The 21,240-nt window shown below is 39.6% G+C and overlaps 1 protein-coding gene across 1 annotated transcript in view; it reads left to right on the top strand.

Moving 5' to 3' along the window:
* Positions 1-21,240, top strand: part of TOP1 (DNA topoisomerase I) — a 96,238-nt gene that overhangs the window by 56,917 nt on the left and 18,081 nt on the right. Inside the window, exons 8-13 of the mRNA XM_080812892.1 lie at positions 1,561-1,673; positions 9,854-9,969; positions 14,035-14,156; positions 15,041-15,163; positions 17,646-17,833; positions 18,113-18,257. Coding sequence (XP_080669018.1) covers positions 1,561-1,673; positions 9,854-9,969; positions 14,035-14,156; positions 15,041-15,163; positions 17,646-17,833; positions 18,113-18,257 — 807 coding nt within the window. The remainder of the gene's footprint in view (positions 1-1,560; positions 1,674-9,853; positions 9,970-14,034; positions 14,157-15,040; positions 15,164-17,645; positions 17,834-18,112; positions 18,258-21,240) is intronic.

The following is a 21,240-nucleotide window of genomic DNA, read 5'->3' as shown; positions in this document are numbered from 1 at the left end:
TTTTTTTTTTTTTTTTTAATCTTTTCAGTAGCCTTCTCCCTGCAGGGGGAAAAAATGCAGGCTGAAAGACTTAGAATAAATACACAGTCTTCTTATGGCTGGGACCCCAGATGGCAGGAACAGTCCTGAAAACTCACTCATTGGCTGTGGTTTTTTTCATTTCTGGGAATTGTTCTGAAGTTTCTCAGTGACTGATTATCCCGTTTTGAGGCTTGAAAACATACAATGTAGCCAGTAGTTTCCTGATGGGACCATCTGTATGCCTGTTCAGAAGCTGTTCAGAGAATGTCTTTAACTGAAAATCATTTCCCTTTCCTGTGCTGTGTTTCAGGCAAAATAGTAAGCATTATCTGAATTAATATGATCCTCTAGTACTTCTCCCCAAAATACTTACATACTGTAATTCTCTATTCCTATTTTAAAATATGTCTAGTGTTTGTGGTCTTTCCCTTCCTTCTGTCTTAAAGATCATTTGCTTTAAAATCCGAAGTTTATCTTGATTGCTATCCTATCATGTAGTCCTAGAATGTTTTTATATTCCAGTCGTTCCCATGAGGCACGCTGTGATTTTTCTGGTAAACCTGGGCTCTCATCATGGTCAGTAGCATGACCTTGAACAGGTGAACAAACTTCCATTCCAGAGTTTTCCTTGATTATAACTGGGTATGTCAAGTCAAATGGTCTGTAAAGGTCTTTCAGGCTCTGCCATTCTGTAGTTGATTTTAAGGTGACTCAAAACTGCTTTTCATAGCTATATAAAACTTGTTGAATAAAGATCTTAGATAGTTAAGACAAAGGAAAATATTCTTTTAAAGAGTTTAGATCCTGTGGAGCCGGACCCCATTTGTCAAATTGTACATTTTTGTCTGGATGTTTGTGTTTTGAGACTTATTTCCTGTTGTTACCAAATTATATTTGTTTATATTTGTGCCTCAGTGACAGCTCATGTGGGGTCATAGTTCAAAGAAGAGCCATAGAGAAATACTGTCATAGGAACTGGTTATTATTTTAGAACTCCTCAACACTTGTTTACTGCTTCCTGACTTTGTGTATGCAAGCAACAGTGATAAGGAGGCGTTCTCCCACAGCCCCTCTCAGATTCAATCAGGAATTTCCTTTCAGATTACATATTATTTAAATACAATGTCTCCTATTCCCATTATTGGATGGTGTTTGAAGAGGATTTTGAAGATGTTTGAAGATGAGTAGAATTTGAAAACAGATGGGGTTAATACACTGGGATGACTCTCCGTAGCAGCGCTTTCCCAAACATTCCTCTGAGTGTAAAAAATATATATAATTTCCCAGGCTCTTGCCATGCAAAATGAGTGTTTTTAACTACTTTCTCAGGTAATCATTTGTCAGGGAGTTTGGGGAAATACTGCCCTAGAGAAAGAGACCAATAAATTTTCACTCTATTAAATTTGAGAGCATTAGATTTTAAGAACTCCAGTTTTAATATTCTGTGATTCCAGTTTTACTTCCTAATGGTTCTTCAAAACTGCTTTTAAAATGTGGTTGGTGCTTACTTAAGTGCTTTCTTACCATGTTTCTTTGTAGGATGGTAAATTGAAAAAACCCAAGAATAAAGAGAAAGATAAAGATAAAAAAGTTGCTGAACCAGATAGCAAGAAAAAGAAGCCGAAGAAAGAAGAGGAGCAGAAGTGGAAATGGTAACATCGCAGCACTGGGTTACAATGTCAGCTCTCGGATTCCACAGCCTAATTAAGCAAGAGTGTTATTAAAATTTAATAGCCTGATGTTTGGAGGAGGAGGGAAGTACTTAAAAAAACTCTCCAGAATATCAACATTCTGAAATAAGTTTTCCAGATCCTAGTGAGAAGGCTAACTAGCTTTCAGCCTATTGAATCTAAAAACTAGGTTCTACCCTGTTGAACAGAATGAACTATGAAAGTAGACCATGTGTAGGGATTTGGCATAAGAAGAAAGTTGCATTTAAAATGATAGAGACAACAGTAGCCAAACTATGGAAAGAACCTAGATGTCCATCAACGGATGAATGGATAAAGAAGGGGTGGGGTGTGTGTGTGATGGAATACTAGGCAGCCAACAAACTCCACCCCCCAATCCTGCCATTTGCAACGATGTGGATGGAACTAGATGGTAGTTTGCTAAGCAAAATAAGTCATTCAGAGAAAGACAATTTTCATATGATTGTTCTGATATGAGGAATTTGAGAGGCAGGGCAGGGGGTCTAGGTGGGTAGGGAGGGAGAGAATGAAACAAGATGGGACCAGGGAGAGAGACAAACCATAAGAGACTCTTAATCTCAGGAAACACACTGAGGGTTGCTTGGGGGTGGGAGGGAAGGGGCGGAGGGCATGTGCTGTGGTGAGTGCTATGAATTGTGTAAGACTGCTAATTCATCGACCTGGACCCCTGAAGCAAATAATACATTATATGTTAATAAAAAAATAAAGTGGGAGGGACAAAATTTTTAAAATGATAGGGAAAAGATGGATTATTTTATAAATCATGTTCAGGAAACTACCTATTCATTAAAAAAAGCCTCCACAAGAAGATCTCGATAAATATTTTTAAATTGTAGAGTAATGAAGATGTTTTGAGGAAGGACATACGACCAGAGCCATAAGGAAAAGGTGTACAACATTGGTAAATCAAAATTAAAATGTCATAAAAAATAAAAAAATTTAAATGTTGTATATGGCAAACAAACTCATGCCATTAAAAGGGGAAATATTTGCACTACAAAGGGCTAAGATTCTTTTTTTTTTTTTTTAAAGATTTCATTTATTTATTTGACAAAGATCACAAGTAGGCAGAGAGGCAGGCAGAGAGAGAGAGGAGGAAGCAGGCCCCCCGCTGAGCAGAGAGCCTGACGTGGGGCTCAATCCCAGGACCCTAGGATCGTGACCTGAGCTGAAGGCAGAGGCTTCAACCCACTGAGCCACCCAGGCGCCCCAGGGCTAAGATTCTTAATGTGAAAAAGGTCTTTTAAAAATGAAGGGAACAGTCTTAGAAAAGTGATCAGTAAACATCTTAAAATATGGGAAAGAAAAATTCCAAGAAAATGATGAATGATGAATCTTTTTGTGTAATGTCTCTCAAATTAGGAAACATTAATGAATATCAGAATATCTAGGATTGTGTCTGAGAAAACAGGTGTCCTCACTGGGAGTAAAGATTCAGTCTTTTTTAGAGGAGAATAGCAATAGCAGGTTACTTTTGAGATGTGTGTTTAGGTGGGAAATTTTATTTTTTATTTAACAAATTTTGATGTTTGGAATTGTGAAATTAAGTATTTTTAATACTGGTACTTCTTAAAACTTTATATGATTTAACTACTGTACCAATTATACATGATTTGTAGTTGTGTTGAAAAGAGTCAAATGATCCAGAGATGTGTAAGTTAGAAAAAAATAATTTCTTTCCCTGATTCCCATTTTTCCTTTTTCAGCTTTGAGGTAACCACTTTTCATAGTTTGTTACGTAGCATTCCAGACCCATTTGTATGTGTTTACTCTATGACTCTTGCAATTTAGAATAGTAATCTCCCTAGTATAGCACGCCTAAGGAAAAGGGAGAGATCAGTGACCAGGGAGGTGTCAGAGAGCAGCAGAGCTATAGTGGCAGAAATGCCCACACAGCTGTGTAATTGGCATTGTTGGTGTGAACACATATGTGGTTAAAATGAAAGTGTGGAAAAGGAAAATCACAGAGCAAAGGAATTCTGGGCCTTTCCAAAGCCAGAACCAAGAAACAAAAGGATATATGTGGTTTTTTAAATTCTTTTTTTCCCTCTCATTTTTCTTTTTGGAACTAATCAGAGTTTCTCAGAGATAGATATTCACCTTTATTATTATTTTTTTAAGATTTTATTTATTTATTTGTCAGAGAGACAGAGTACAGGCAGGCAGAGTGGCAAGGAGAGGCAGAGGGAGAAGCAGGCTCCCTGTGGAGCAAGGAGCCCAATGCAAGACTCGATCACAGGATGCTGGGATCATGACTGAGCCAAAGGCAGCCACTTAACCAACTGAGCCACCCAGGCATCCCGAATATTCACCTTTAATAAAAACAATTTTTAGGGTGCCTGGGTGGCTCAGTTGGTTAAGCCGCTGCCTTTGGCTCAGGTCATGATCCCAGAAGTCCTGGGATCGAGTCCCACATCAGGCTCCTGGCTCCTCGGGGAGTCTGCTTCTCCCTCTGACCTTCTCCTCTCTCATGGTCGGTCTCTCTCTCTCAAATAAATAAAATCTTTAAAAACATTTTTATTTTTAAAAAATTTTTTATTTGTAGAAGAGAGAGCCAGTGGGGAGGGAGAGAGAGAATCTCAAGCAGGCCCCCACTGAGCAGAGCCTGAGACAAGGCCTGATCTCACAACCCTGAGATCATGACCTAAACTGAAATCAAGAAGTCACATGCTCAACCAACTGAGCCACACAGGCACTCCTAAAACAGTTTTTGATGATAAAATGAAATACCCCCCCCCGACCTTTTTTTTTTTTTTTTTAAGATTTTATTTATTTATTTGACAGATCACAAGTAGACAGAGGCAGGCAGAGAGAGAGGAGGAAGCATGCTCCCGCTGAGCAGAGAGCCCAATGTGGGGCTCGATCCCAGGACCCTGGGATCTTGACCTGAGCCAAAGGCAGAGGTTTTAACCCACTGAGCCACCCAGGCGCCCCCCTTTTTTTGAGAAATAAAGAGGGGAAGAGCAAAACCAGAAGGCGAGAGAGAATCTTAAGCAGGTTCCATGCCCAGCAAGGAGCCTGTCATGGGGCTCCATCTCATGACCCTGAGATCCTGACCTTAAGCCAAAATCAAGATGCTTAACTGACTGAGCCACCTGCCCACCCTAAGAGAAAATGAAACAATTGTGTAAATTAGGGTTATTAGGAGTTACGAGAATGGTGGGTTAGTAAATCATTAGTCTTTTATGTCTGTCAGAGTTCTATTGTGGGTGTTCAGTAAGTGTTCATTGAATGAACAAGATCATTTCCTTATCATCACTATCTCCCTACTGTCTTCCTCCTTCCTTTGGAGCCTTGGCTCTCCTTGGATTCTGTAGCAGATACACTCTTATCCTGGTCTTGCCCTGTATGGAATTAGATACCCTGAAAGGGCCTAATAACCTAATTTTGCTTCTGTGGTTGAAATCCTTATCAGTGTTGCCACAAATTAATTCTGAGAGACCTTAACCTTTGATTTTTATTTTATTTTGGTTTAAGTGGGATTGGTTAGTCTTCAACTAAAGATGATTGGTTTGGGGGTAAGCAGTCTTTTCTACAGCCTCCAGTGCATGCCATCCTTAAGTCTGATTGTTAAATTTTGTGCTTTCCTTAAGCACATTGCTTGATGGCACACTGTAAGTTTTTGTAAGTAGAAAACAAAAATTATCAGCCTCTTAGCTGATAGCTTGCCCTTTCTTCCCATCATGGTAGGCTGCCTGCTGTACTCTGAAGTCAGTGGTCCAGTTCTCAGTGACTGCCACTGAGCAGATGCCGGCTTTTTTTCATTATTCCTCTTGCTCTCCCACTGAAAGACATACTTCATCAGTTTGGCAAACATGCAGACTTTTTGCTTTCCTCCAAAGTCTGCAGATTTGTTAATGTTGCCAAAAAGAAACCAGCAAAACTTTGATCTTTATCTCCTCTTTGGTAATTGTGAAGAAGGGAAAATGGTTCAGATCCCCTCTGGGTTTCTTTATTGTATCACATTTTCCCCATAGAGACAATGTTATAAGTGGTGCTGATATCCTCAGGCTTGTGGGAAAATTTAATTAACTGAGATCCCCCTGTATTTAAGGGTTACCCATTGTAGGTGTGCCATGAGTTAAATATACTTTATCAGGGCTGACCTGTTAGAAGTCCCATATTTGTTCTTCACAAAAAAGACCTAGAAATTGGGGAATTCCTTGCTGGTGTTAGGTGACTTTTAAATAGAGGTTTCAGTTTTTTTCAGCAAAGGCAAAATGCTATAAGGAGTTAAGGTTATAATGTAAGGAATTAGTGTTGAAAGACCAGGACTCGCAAACATAGTCACTTATAGTGATAAGATATTTATGGGATATGGATTGATCCTCTTCTCAAGCCAGAGAAACTGTCCTTGATTCCACCTTCCCCTTTTCAAGTCTGTTTTACTGTCAAATGTATAACTGCCTTGAATTCATAAGCCTGTCGTAGAGGAGTCATTTTGATGTCTAAGTGCTTGTTTTTCTTAATTTTGTTGGTGAGCCGATGGTACAGGCCTGCTGTTTTTATTTGTGTAGTAATAATTGTTGGTCCAGTGGTATTAGCCTCCTGATGGATACTTTGTTTAAACTGAGGTTTAGTGTTGAATGAGTGACTGAATCGGTTATTTTGCTTAAATGGTAAGTTACTGTGGGTCCTCGGGATGAACATGTTGGAATGAGGAAGAATTATAAAAAGTCTGGAGTCTTAATTAAAAACCCCTGGAGTTGATGAGAAGAATGGAACCAAGTCCTAGTATAAGGGAAGTCAGGGTTCTCAGCATCTTCTCACAGTTACTCAGTGACTGCTTCATGTAGACTTCCTGGAGCACATACATGCCTGCATACATCATATATACATACCTGCATACATCATTTATACATACATGTGAATTTTCTCTTATTTGGAGAGTAATAGACTCTGAGATTTGGGTGAGCGGGTCCCTGCACTCAGGCCTTTCTATGCCAGTGTCTAGTTGGGAGATCTGCCAGTTTCATGTGTAGAGTGGCAGGTTGGTTACTGAGAATAGTGCTCCTTCTAGGTTTAAGATTTTGTTAAATCTTGACTTGGAGATTTTTAAAAATTATTTCTAATCGTTGTAAAACAAAAACATAAAATTTACCATATTAGCCATCTTTAAGTGTGTAAAGTGTATTAAGTACATTCGCATTGTTGTGTAACCCTTACCACTACCATCCATCTTCAGAATTCTCTTCATCCTATAAAACTGAAACACTCTCTCATTCCCCCTTTCCCCTGGACCCTGGTCACTATCCTGCTGCTTTTTGTGTCTGTGAATTTTATTACTTTATGTACCTCATGTAAGTGGAAATACACAATATGTGGCCTTTTGTGACTGGCTTATATTTCACTTACGAAAATGTCTTCCAGGTTCATCCATGTTGTGGCTTGTGTCAGAATTTCCTCCTTTTCTAAGGCTGATTAATATTTCATTGTATGGAGAGACCACATTTTGTTTATCTGTTCATCTACTGATGGACACTTAGGTTGTTTCAACCTTTTGGCAATTGTGAATAGTGCTACTGTGAACATTGGAGAACAAGTATTTAATACCTGCTTTCAGTTGTTTGGTTGTATTCCTAGGAGTGAAATTGCTAGATCATATGGTAGTTCTGTGTTGCACTTTCGAGCAGTCGTTCACAGTACACAATTGTGTACTGATTTCCACAGTGGCTGAATGGTTTGCATTCTCACTAGAGGTGCATAAAGGTTCTTATTCCTCCACATTGTCGTCAACAATTTTTATTTCCTGGTTTGTCCTTGTTTTTATTATAGTCATCCTAATAGGTGTGAGTGGTATCTCCTAGCTTTGATTTATATTTCCTAATAATTGGCGATGTTGAACATTTTTTTTCAGATGCTAACTGGCCATTTGTATATCTTTGGAGAAATGTATTCGAGTCCTTTGCCAGTTTTTCAAATTGGCTTGGTGGTGGTTTTGTGGCTGAGTTTTATTCTTTATTCTAGATGTCAATCCTTTATCAGATATATGCTTTGCAAATCTTTTCTCTCATTTGTGGGTTGCCTCATCACTCTTGTGTCCTTTGATGTACAGTTTTTAACTTTGTAGTCCAATTGATCTTTTGTTGCCTGTGCTTTTGGTGTCTTATCTAAGAAATCACTGCTGAATGCAAAGTCATGAAGCTTTTGCTCTGTGTTTTCTTTTAAGAGTTTTATAGTTTTAACCTTTGTGTGTGGGTCTCTGATCCATTTTGAGTTTATTTTTTTTATATAGTATAAGGTAAGGAGCCAACTTCATTCTTCTGCCAGTTTCTTCTTCATTCATCTAGTTTTCCCAACACCATTTGTTGAAGAGATTTCCTTGCTCCATTGAATGGTCTTGGCACCCTTGTCAAAAATCATTTGACCGTCTGTGTTGACTTTGATTTTATAGTGATGCTCTTATTATAGCAGTTTGATATGTATAATTTTTATTTAATGTTTCTAAACTTTGTTTAAAACATTGGAGCTAGAAAAAAATACTGGAGTTAAAAGATGATGAGAAGTAATAGAATATGCATAATTAGCCTTTACAAGGATTCTGTAGAACTTTAGGGCTTTTAATTTTAAAGTAGAAATAGTGAAGATTAAAATCTGTGAAGTTTTTTGTTTGTTTTTAAAGAATTTATTTATTAAAGAATTTAATAATTTATTTATTTTAAAGAATTTATATAAGAGATCACAAGTAGGCAGAGAGGCAGACAGAGAAAGAGGAGGAAGCAGGCTCCGTGCTAAGCAGAGAACCCAATGTAGGGCTCGATCCCAGGACCCTGGGATCATGACCTGAGCCGAAGGCAGAGGCTGTAGCCCACTGAGCCACCCAGACACCCCCAGAATCTGTGAAGTTTTAAAATATTCCATCTGTTAAGACAGCTGACTGACTCAAACAAAATGGTGGTGATGGTGAGAAGCTATGTCTAATTTCAAAAAAGGACAGACTTGGAGACATCAACCAATTGCAGTGCATGATCCTTAATTGCATCCTGGCCTATAAAACACATTTTGGGGATGCCTGGGTGGCTCAGTCAGTTAAGCCGCTGCCTTCGGCTCAGGTCATGATCCAGGGTCCTGGGATCGAGTCCTGGATAGGGCTCCTTGCTCAGCGGGGAGCCTGCTTCTCTCTCCACCTCTGCTTGCTACTGTGCCTGCTTGTGCACGGACGTGCATGCGCGCTTTCTCTCTCTCTGACAAATAAATAAATAAAATCTTTTCTAAAAAGACACATTTTGAATATAATTGGGAAGTTTTTAGTATGGTCTAGGTATTAGATGCTAATTTTGTTAGATGTGATAATAGTATTGTGGTTTTGTGACAGACTTATTTTTATGGAGATGTTTGCTGAACTATATAGAGGTGAGGTGTCATATCTGCAAAGTATATTGCTGAAAATGGTTCAGCAGAAAATAGGAAACTTAGCATAATATTAACAGTTGTTGAATATAAATGATGGGTATATGGTATTCTTTTTATGTTTGTTTTTCTGTATGTCTAACCATTTTTAAAGTAAAAAGGCTTTTTATTTTGTCTTATTTTTTAGTTTTTTAGTAAAAAGGTTTTTTAAAAGCTGTTTCCACTAAACTTTACATTCACTTATCAGGGTCTCCTACACAGCTCTAGCTAACCCATAAATACCTTGACCTCAGTATACCCCAACCAAACTATTATTTCCCAGTCTTCTGTTGTATTATGTACTTTCTTACAGAGGTGTTTTTCCCTCTGCCTTCACCTGCCACCTCCTTCCCAGGAGGCCTTTTTCTGTGTATCAATAGCTAAATAATACCTCTGCTGTGTGTACCACTGTGGTAAAACAACTGTTTGCATTTCCATATCCTCCAGTTGTTGCCAAGCTCCTTGAGTGGGGATCCCTTGTACTCAGTCTTAAAAATGAACTGTTGAACTGTGTTTTCCTGTGTTCACCTGAGTATTTCACTGTATTTATTGTGAGTGTTGGCTTTTTCAAAGTGAAGAATAATGGTTATTTTGATCCAGGCCTTGACTGTGGGGCCCAAGGTTATCCTCGAGCATCAATCAGTTGAGCAGATTAATTATTTGGGCATTTTTTAGGTGATAATTTCTGTATTAGGTGATCACTAAATGAGGTTATGCTCTGTCGTTTAAAGGTGGGAAGAAGAGCGCTACCCTGAAGGAATCAAGTGGAAATTCCTGGAACATAAAGGCCCTGTATTTGCTCCACCATATGAGCCTCTTCCAGAGAGTGTCAAGTTTTACTATGATGGTGAGTTCGAAGGTTGTCTAATTCTTGGCCAAGAAAAGAGTCTGCTTCTATTTAGGAATAGAAAATGAGAAGGACCTTGTGCTATATATAATCCTTTTTATTTATTTCATTTTGTTTTATTGTCCTTGTGTGGTTTGGGGGAAGGGTCTTATTTAAATCCTAAAGGCCCATTTGGTGATGAAGAAGTGCCTTGAGAAAGAGGCTGTTAATGTCTCAACTACATGGTCCCCAAAATGTCCATCTACATAGGTCACAGCACTTGATCCCCAAAGTTAAATGTTTTTATCTGAACTTCATTTGTGAGGAGCTACTCTTTGTAAGACTTATTAGAAAAGCCTTACTTGTATGGTAGTATTTTACTTTAGTGATACAGTGTAAGCTGACAAGCTCTTCATGATGACCGAATAGTACTAGTATTTGGTTGAAGGTTAATTAGCCATCGGCCTCTAGGTAGGGCTGGTAAGTGTCTGTCATTAACTATATATGTAGCGCAACACTGTGTCTTTATGTGCAGTCAGATTTTATGGGCTGCTGTGAAGAAGTGCCCTGCCTGGTTCTCTTAGAACACTCAGAATTGTCCATTAACTACCATTTGTATTTCTGTCCTTGAGTAGAAGAATTTAAGAGTCTGTCTTTGGGGGGGGGGGGGGAAGAGTCTGTCTTTGACACTCCTTCTGTTTGCAGTGTAGCACTATGCAGATGGGAATGCTCAACTGACTTCTCTCATTCCAAGAGTTCTATCCAGAAAGGGCTAGAACATTTTTCCCTCCAACCCCTATGTGCTTAAGATTCACCAGGTGGATCTGGGCTCATTTAATAGATGTAGAATAATAGTATTGGGTGCTTTTAAACCAAGTGGTCTGCTAACCAAACTTTGAGAAATACTGGGCAGGAAAACTGCTGAGAGGCATCAGTGGTGAACAGTTGAGAGTTCTGGTGCATCTCTTCCACTAGCAGGGACCTTAGGGCCACAGATAACTTACAGATAAAGGTAGTAGTTTATACTGGAAGGCTGGGTCTTGCAAGAGGACATGTCAGACTTGCCAAGCTGGAATTCATTTTTTAAAACACAGTTTATTCAGTGTCCCTGTGTTAGACATTAAGACCCAGCAGTGGACAATATTGACTAATCCCTGATCATGTGTCCTCAGTGACAAATGCTTACATCAGATAAACATTCTGACTAATGTTTACCAGAGCACACAGGACGGAAATCTATTAGCTCTTATAGTTGGTCATTCCTGGAGATGCTCAAATATGACACCACAGCCAAACTCCGATGAGGAAAAAGAGCCTGGAACCTTGAAGAAGACAATCCTTAAAGTCGGTGTATTCTGTAGCTCAAGTCTGGTCTTACCAAGAGCTTTAGAAAGCTCAACTAGTAAAGCCCCACTTTGAGATTCAGAGTGAGTTGAAAGAAAGCTAGATTCTGTAGTCTCTGGGTTCTCTCTCTCTCTCCCCCTTTCTCTGTTTTTTGTTTTTTTGTTTTTTTTTTTAAGATTTTTATTTGTTTTAGAGTGAGAGAAGAGGGAAGGGGCAAAGAGTCCCTGGCAGACTTCACACTGACTGCAGAGCCTGATGCAAGGCTCAATTCTCATGACTCTGAGACCAGGATCTGGGCTGAAACCAAGAGTCGGACACCTAACCAACTGAGCCACCCAGGTGTCCCCGGGTTTCTCTTTTCAAGATGAGAAGCCAAGGCCTGAACCAGGCATCACTGGTCACTATGGTCCCTTCCTCCATTCCTGCCCAGTCCTCCATTATAGGAACTCCAGCTGTATCATTTTCTCATTTGGATTTCTGGCTGGGATTTCTTCCCTTTGATTGTGTAAACTTCCACCCTGTAGTAAGTCAGGATGTTGTATTAGAATTATTACTCCGAATCAATACTGTAGTCCTGCCTATTCTCTAGGGAAGAGAGTTCTCAGACTCCTTTGGACCTGCCAGGGAGGTAGGGCATAGGCTGGCTGAAGCAGTGACTTGCCTTTGCTGAGAACCTCCAGTTTTCAGCTCTGACTCAGCAGTTTCTTCTTCCTGGAGCTCAGCCTTTTCCACAAAGTGCTCCAACTGCCAGGAACCTTCAAGTCATCCTCCCACCACTCTGCTGCTGGGGGAGCTGTCATTTCCTCTTTTGAAGGCTCATCTAAAACTGGCATCAAAGTTTCTTCCTCTGTCGGTATAGAATTCAGTAAAATTGCCCAAAGAGTCTCCCATTTTTTTGTTTTTCAAATATGTGTGGATACCAGTTTATGCAAAACAGACCCAAGAACAGTTAAATTCTTTCTTGCCTTTTATTTCATTTATTTTTAGTCATTTAAATGTTTTCCTTTATATTAGAAGCATTTTACAACTTTACTGGCAACTTTAGTCCAGACCTGAGTTGAGGAGATCCAAAGAAGTGCAGGAAGCCCTTGAAAGCTAATAACCCTATCCCTCCTGCAAGTGTCTTCTTGGAAAGACAGGAGCTTGTGGGGTGGTTTGAAAGGGGAAAGTGGCGCCACCTGTTGGCCATTTGGGTTACGGATTTCAAGCAGGTTCTTGTCTGTCCTGACAGTTTCAGTTTTGTGCCACAGTTCCTTTCATCCCTGCAATTAGGGATGATACCTTCCCAACCATCATGAAATGAGGTGTCTTCTGAGTTTGGAAATGAATGGATTTCTGGTTAAGTTTTAGTTTTCTATAATGAAAGTGAAAACCCTTGGTGAATTATTAGTACCTATGTAATAGGCAGTGGAATGGTGTTTAACCTCATTTTAGGAACAAATTATTGTGCCATGGATTAGTTCCATATGGTGTTGCAAAGTTGGAGAGTCAAGAAAAAAAATGGAAATTGGCCCTAAGAGTATTTGTTAAAAATACTGTATTTGAAAAGTAGATTAAACTCCCCAAGTACTTTCCTTTATTGCTTTATTACTTATTAGGTATACACAAAACCCCTAGGTCTCCAGATTTATTTTACAAGTTAGCAGTTTTTATTGTGTAACATCAGGATTCCTTTAGAACAGCTTTTACTAACACGTCCACACTACTAAGAACCCCAGTCATCCATTATGCTCTGAATAAGTCTTACTTCCCTGAAAGAGGCAACCTCATAGTTCCTATGTTCCAGAGCGATCATCTCAAACTCTACTATGCACCCGGGCCACCTGGAGTTCTCTTAAAATGCACTTGCTGAATCTGTAGATCTGGGGTGGGGCCTAAGAGTCTGCATTTCTTTTTTCCTTTTTTTATTTTTTAAGATTTATTTGTTTATTTATTTATTTGAGAGACTGAGAGCATGGTGGGGAGGGGCAGTGGCAAGTCTTAAGCAGACTTCCCACTGAGCGTGGAGCCCAAGGCAGGACTCGATCTCATGACCCTGAGATCACCACCTGAGCTGAAACAGAATCAAATGCAGTACTCAGGTGCTCCAGAGTCTCGCATTTCTAACAGAACTCCCACGTGATGCCAGTGCTGCTGGTCTGTGAACCACACTTTGAATACAAAAGTTTTAGAGGAAGGTCTTACTTAGATTTTCTTATGTGGGATATCTGGGCTTGCCTGCTATGGATATATATTATTTTATTCATATTCCACCCACCTAACTTTAAAGAAGAAAGATGCCTATTTCTTTTCCCCACAATTCCTTTCTTCCACTCCCTGCCCTATCCCTTCCTCCCCTTCTTGAACAGAGGCTGCTTAGCTTAGCAGTGGCAGGAGTCCCTCTGAGGATTTGATTTTTAAAAACCATTGAAGAGGTGTAAAGGACCCTGCTTGCTGAAAGGAAAAGGAAGAGTGGCTGGGCCTCCCCCAGCTCATCCCTGTCCTGAGCAGGCACCTGGGAACAGTTTACTGGCATAGTCTCCAGAGAATGACCCAGGTAAATATCTGCTAAAGAGAAGGAGAATTTATACAACTAGATATAAATCAGTGTATTGTCGTTGTTGTTGTTGTTACCATGTGTCACCAGACCTTTGTATACCTTGGGAAGGTAAACCATCAGTTAGAAGACTTCTTCAGAGTTCAGTATTTATACATAAAACATGAATTATACACCTCAAGTTTTGGAACTGCTTTTTCCTCTAGGTAAAGTCATGAAGCTGAGCCCCAAAGCAGAAGAAGTAGCTACCTTCTTTGCAAAAATGCTCGACCATGAATATACTACTAAGGAAATATTTAGGAAAAATTTCTTTAAAGACTGGAGAAAGGTATTGTAGCCCATGTATTAATATCCTAGCACCTTGTAGAAATATTAAGTACTACATAACTGTAACTTTACAGAAAATTGTGTGGTATAAAATTTGAGCTTTATGAATTCTATTGTATTTAAATATTTTCTTTTTTCCCTATTCATTCATTATATAGGGTTTCTATCCAACAAGAATACTTAATATTTCTTTCCTCTCATACTCATATGGCTGTAGGAGGGAGTTTATTAGGCCAAACAAAAAAACCTCAAAAGAAAGTTTATCTCTGCAGGACTGCCTGTCCTCTGCTATTGCAAAGAAAAATGTTAATGTGATGTTCCATTCCCTTTTGATTTTTTCTTACTTCTTTTTGGTACTTTCTGCTCTTGATATCACATTTCCTACATCTGTCTAGGTGATTTTAAACAATCTCATTCTCAATTTGGATTATGTGGACAGGGGCTGAGCTGAAGCTTACCTTCTGAATAGCTCTGGAAATAACATTTAATAAGTGAGTAGAGCAGGGATAATGTTTCTAAGAGAGAATGAGTTTGGAAATATTTCTCTCGTTACTAAAGCAAATGATATGTATTCATGTTTCTCCAACTGGGATACATATGCTTGCAGACATAGCAGGGTATAAGGAGCCCAAGAAATTACATAAGAGTTCTGTAACCTTCTTCAAGGGAAAAATCACGTACAGCATCTTTCTGTTTAATAGAATAGAACAAAGTAATAAGGTTATGTTTCTTTTTTTCAAAACTCATGAAATTAGACTACCTCTCTAGATACTTTCAGCTGAAAAAAATGGTGCTTTGCTGTAATCACAAAGAAACCTATGGGGTAAATGGTGTATTTACCTTCTGCTTCTGTCTTCCCCACCTTTTTTTTTTTTTTTTGACTAGGAAATGACTAATGAAGAGAAGAATATTATCACCAACCTAAGCAAATGTGATTTTACCCAGATGAGCCAGTATTTCAAAGCCCAGTCAGAAGCTCGGAAACAGATGAGCAAGGAAGAGAAACTGGTACTACAGAATTTCTTAAACCTCTGGAGAACTTTGGAATAATGTTTAGTTCATCTAATTTTCTTCTTGGTTCTTAAAATACAGATATGACTTTAGTAATTTCAGATGGCTCTTTACTAAAGCTTTAGGACGCTTAGCCTAATAAATGTTTAAATTTTCTTAAGGGTTTTACATAGACTGAAAGTTGTGAATAATAGGCACTTTATTTAATGGCTCAATGTAAGAACCTGGTGCTTTTGTGACCTAAAATCCACTCAGTTAACTCCAGTAATACTGTATTTAAGGATGGGCAGACCTGCACAGTGACTCCTGAATTTTAGGGTTTTAAGACAGCTACAGTAATACTGCCTGTGTACCTTCCTGTTCTTGATCTGTTTTACCCTGGAATCTAGCCATGCTCATCCATCTCCATCCCAGAAGGATCTTTTCTAGAGTACCTGTAGGCAAACTGTATAGGCTGCCTATTTTTATTAAAAAGTTTTATTGGAACACGACCACATCTGCTTGTTTACATATGATCTATGGCTGCTTTCATGTGACAGTGGCAGAGTTGAGTAGTTTCAAAAAGAGACTGTATAGCCTTCACATTTTTCTGTTGAGAAAGGTTTTCTTTTTCTGTTGAGGAAAGGTTTGCCAACCCTTGATCTAGAGAAATCCAGGCTAGAGTTTCTTTGTCTTGTCTGCCATTTCTTCCCAAGCTGGAGGTCCAGAAATTACCGATTTTAAGGAATTTCAAAACTTTATGGTTTCAGTATTTTAAGGGACTTGCACATTTATACAGTGTAGGCATTTGTATTTTTTTTTTATTTTTTCTTTAAAGATTTTATTTATTTATTTGACAGAGAGATCACAAGCACACAGAGAGGCAGGCAGAGACAGAGGGAAGCAGGCTCCCTGCCGAGCAGAGAGCCTGATGTGGGGCTCCATCCAGGACCCTGAGATCATGACCTGAGTCTAAGGCAGAGGCTTTAACCCATTGAGCCACCCAGGCACCCATAGGCATTTGCATTTATTATCTAATTCATTGTTTGATAGTGCCTATTTGACCTTTAGTTTAAAAACTATGAATTACTGTAAGAATGATAATTGCTTCAGACTTTTCAGTCTGTTTAGTCTTCTCAGTATTCCAGATTAGTGAAACTTGGTTTATTCTTTACTTCAGGGGTGTTTTAAAACTTAAAACTGCTTTGGAGCTTTGTTCTTGCAAATAGCGATCCAAAGATAGGGAGGTTTCACAAGTATCACCTTGTCAGAGCCCTGGCCAAGGACACCTGCTGCCAGCAAGTTCTGAATCTGTTCCCACCCACAAGGCAGCAGGACTTAGTAAGTTGAATTTCTAAGTATAATATGAAGATAGAGTCAGCAGAGGGTTCAGAGGCTCCATGTTCCACTCTCACACTCCTTTTTTGGAGCAAGGATCGTAAAGTATACAATGTATGTCCCCATATACCTAGGAAAAAATCTGTGACAGGTAAGTGTGAGCCTGAAAAACCTTCTGAAATGCTGTTCAACTAAATGTGTCTGGAACCTATTAGAAAACATGGAAATGTTCTTTATGAGGTATATCTATCATAGACTCTTCCCGATCTGCCATTTTGACACTGTTCAACAAAATGATGTTAGCTTTTAAAGTTATATTTAAAAATACCTAGGTAACATGTTCTCACACACAAATCCTTTAAAATAAGAGAATCAGGGGGCGCCTGGGTGGCTCAGTGGGTTAAAGCCTCTGCTTTCAGCTCAGGTCATGATCTCAGGGTCCTGGGATCGAGCCCCGCATCGGGCTCTCTGCTCAGCAGGGTGCCTGCTTCCTCCTCTCTCTCTGCCTGCCTCTCTGCCTGCTTGTGATCTCTGTCTGTCAAATAAATAAATAAAATATTAAAAAAAAAAAAAATAAGAGAATCAGTTTTAGGGGCGCCTGGGTAGCTCAGTCGTTAGGCATCTGCCTTCTGCTCAGGTCATGACCCCAGGGTCCTGGAATTGAACCCAGCGTCGGGGTCCCTGCCTGGTGGGGAGCCTGCTTCTCCCTCTCCTGCTCCCGCTGCTTGTGTTCCCTCTCTCACTGTGTCTTTCTTTGTTAAATAAATAAAATCTTAAAAAAAAAATTTAAAAAAGAAATCTCTTCTGAATCTGTAGTTGGAATCAGTCCTCAAAGGTAGATATTTGGGGGAATTTTACTGTACTTAAAAGTTTGAAAACTATATTAGAGTTTATCCTTATTTGCATTCATATCACTTTTTAAAAATTGTTTTAAAAAAATTTTTGTTTAATCTCTGCACCCAGTGTGGGGCTCAAACTCATGACCCTGGGATAAAGAGTCATATATGCTCTTCCGATGAGTCAGCCAGGCACCCATGTTTGCATTTATTTGTTAGTGATTTTTAGACGTTCTCTACCTCAAACTATTCTCGAATAAGAGATAAAATATGAATAGGGAACAGCAATTTGAGCCCATTTTGATTACTTCCTTGCTGTGTTCCAGAAAATCAAAGAGGAGAATGAAAAATTACTGAAAGAATATGGCTTCTGTATTATGGATAACCACAGAGAGAGGATTGCCAACTTCAAGATAGAACCTCCTGGGCTTTTCCGTGGCCGTGGCAACCACCCCAAGATGGGCATGCTGAAGAGACGGATCATGCCAGAAGATATCATCATCAATTGTAGCAAGTGAGTGCAGTTCATTGTTTGGGCCAGAAATCAAGGTGAGGGGGTCCTTTGTTCTTGGGAATACTTTGCTGGGATTTTTTCCCAGGCTACACAGAACTGTTGGGAACAAAATGGTATCTCCACGTACGGATCTCCAAGTACTTCGCAGTTACTGACTGGTGATGCGGAGGAAACACGGAAGTAGATGCTCAGCAGAATTGTCCACTTTAGGTTACGAAAGGTCAGACTGTCCCTTGCTTCTCCTCATTTCACATCCCTCCCGCTTTGTTATTTCCACAGAGATGCCAAGGTTCCTTCTCCTCCTACAGGACATAAATGGAAAGAGGTCCGACATGATAACAAGGTTACCTGGCTGGTCTCCTGGACAGAGAACATTCAAGGTTCCATTAAATACATCATGTTAAACCCCAGTTCACGAATCAAGGTAAGGGGTAGCTAGGAGCTACACCAGTTAGTGGGGCTGATCTTTTTTGTTGAAATGTAGTGTTCTTGGTCTCCAGAATCACTGTGACAAATTGCAAACTCTCCACAAAATAAGGCAGGTATCTTTGTGCTTAGCATTACCTGGTGACCTTCCTAAAAAATACCCATTTTCTGCATCATATTATAATCTGATTCATTTATTAATTCACAAATATTTACTGAGATTCTAGTATGTGCCTTGCACAGTGAATGCATGATGTTAGGAATTGTGTCGGTGAACAAAACAGATGCAGTCCCTGCCTTCATGTTGCTTACTGGCTGGTGGTTGAAATGTAATAAAGAGTACAATAAATGTGGGGCACCTGGGTGGCACAGTTGAGTGTCCAGCTCTTGGTTTCAGCTTGGTTTGTGTTCTCGGGGTCCTGGTGGAGCCCTGTGTCCAGCTCTGCGTGGAATCTGCTTGGGACCCTCTCCCTCTGAAATAAATTCCTTTTTTTTTTTTTTTTTAAAGAAAAGAATGCAGTAAATGTAAATTGGCTTCTGTGGCTTTCTTCCTCACCTTTCTTGGCTCTGAGGAAGGGAACATGATTGCTCTGAATCCAGAAAGAAGTTGTTAGATCTAGAGTCTTAACATATTTCTGGCTTCCTAGGGTTTCATCTGGGTAGGTTCTAGGACTAAATGGGATCATGTATGTGAAAGCATATTGTAAACCATTGTATACCCATGTGTTGTTATTTGTTAATACTATTATTGAAAGGGGAAGGCTGTCTTGCAAGGGCAGTCACATTCTTATTAGCCTGCTAGGCATATCCTGCTTAGGAGAGTCCCATGAACTTCTTACTTCCGATGTACTATGGAAATGTGCATAGCAACCTAAAAGAGAAATGAGTTCAAAAGAAAAGAGCCAACAAGCTAGTTCTTTGTAGGCTATGACTGTTAACATGCAGGAGACTGGGATGTAAAGACCTGCTTAATCATGGTTTATAGGTTATTAAACATCTCTTTAGACGTGAAAGCCGTACCTCAAAAGGCTGTCTTGTTGACACTACAACGCTCTTAGAGTTCTTTGTTCCAGTATGAAAAAGACCATCTCTGTATTTTCTGCCATTCATTCAGAAATGTCACTTTTTCTGGTTTAAAGTATAGAATCAGAAAGAAAACCTTTACAAACAGAAATCATCTAAAGAAATGTTCTCTTCTTCAGAAATAAACAAAGGTAATGAACAATGGTTTTAGCTCTCAAGGAACTCGTAGGCTAATGGGCAAATTGGGTAAGAATTCAAGTGCATTAGAAGAAAGGTAAGCATTAAGTGTTTTTAGGTAAATAACAATTATTTCCAGTGCTTACAGACCAGGAATAAATTTGTGAAGGGAATTAGATTACAGTTAGGTCTTAAAAAGAGAGGTATTCCAAACAGCATTGTGTCATTATGGACAGAGAGGGAGAAGTGTAAAAAGAAGTAACAAAAAGAAGTAGCAAGTGGTGATGTTTGCACAGCACTGTGAATGTGCAATAAATGTCACTAATGGTAACTTTTACGTGTATTTTACACACAAAAAAACCCCAAAGTAATGGATATTAGATTACTTTTAAGTGTTTTCACATAAGTTGACATTAGATTATCTTAGCAACCATATCACATGTACTGTTGCCACTGTTTTACAGAAAAATTTGGTCTCTGGGAAGCCAGAAAACTTGCCCACAATCCAGTAGTTAGTAACGCTGACTTAGATCTTTAGCCTCCTTATGCCTTCGTGTGATACCCTATTGCCAAATTGTGGCCAGCCTTAAGCGTCTTGCTAAAGAGACTGGCCCATATTCTGCATCTGGTGGCGAACTGTTGCAGGGCTTTAACAGAGGAGTGTCTTAAACATAACCCCACTTAAGCAGAATTCACAGACTTCATATGCAGTCATACCAGTAAACATAGACTCTTGTAATTGATGCAAAGGAAAAGTGCAGGGTACCATCTGAGAGTATACCAGGGCATCTGATTTGGCCTTGGGTTCAAGGAAGGCCTTTCTGAGGAAAAAACATTTAAGATAAGACTTACAAGACGAATAGGATTTATGCATGGAAAGGAGAGGAGAATGGGTGTTCCAAAGAAAATAGCCTTTTGAAATCCCTGAGGTGAGAATGAGTTTGGTGGTCTTGGACTGAAAGAAGGGCAGGCTAGTTGAGGTACAGTGAACAAGAAAGGGACATGAGGAAGAGGTTTAGAGGGGGATGCAGGCCAGGTCTTCAGACTGTTCCTTAAAATTGTTGTTTATATTATCCTAAATCCAGTAGGAAGGTACTGGGTTCTAATAAGGGCAACAATACCAGGTTTGTGTTTTAGAAACCTGTGACATAACTGATCATTCTGAGTTTTAAAACTCTGTGGAGATTGGCTTGGACACATACCAGAAGTAGGGATACCAATAGGATGCTGCTGTCATCCTCCAGGCAATGAATGGTGATGGCTTGGACAGGATGATGCCGGTGTGAGTGGAGAGAGGTGAACAGATTCCAAATACATGTATACTGCATCCTCTTAAACCTGGGATTCAGCCTGACTGTAGGACAGCCTCCAAAGTTTGACATCTTTGTTGTTGATAGACTAGTTGGAGGACCTCCAGGGCTGAGAGCCACCAGTTTATTTCTGACAATATCTAGATCACCACCATATACTGTAGGGATTTGTGCAGGTTTCCGAATGATGGTTATGGTATTGAGTCTAGAAGTCATCCACATGTAGCCCTGCCTAGAATTTTATACCCAAGACAGAGAACCTGCTCGGTTCAGTTGGGATCCAAGAGTCAGTGAAGATGGTTAAAGGCTTGGGAAGTCATACTTCCTGCTAAGAGAAAAAGAGATGTGATTTCTTCAGCTTTTACCAGTAGTTGTTGGCTGTTTCCCACTCAGCAGAGCAGTAAGAACTTTAGAGGTCGGGATTTGACAGCGCTTTGAATAGTCTTTAAATGCACTGCCAGCAGGAGAAGC

Source organism: Martes martes (genome assembly GCF_963455335.1).
Source record: "Martes martes genome assembly, chromosome: 9".
NCBI classification, from domain to species: domain Eukaryota; kingdom Metazoa; phylum Chordata; class Mammalia; order Carnivora; family Mustelidae; genus Martes; species Martes martes.
The sequence above is the reverse complement of the archived record's forward strand: the minus strand, read 5'-3'. Positions and strand labels throughout refer to the sequence as shown.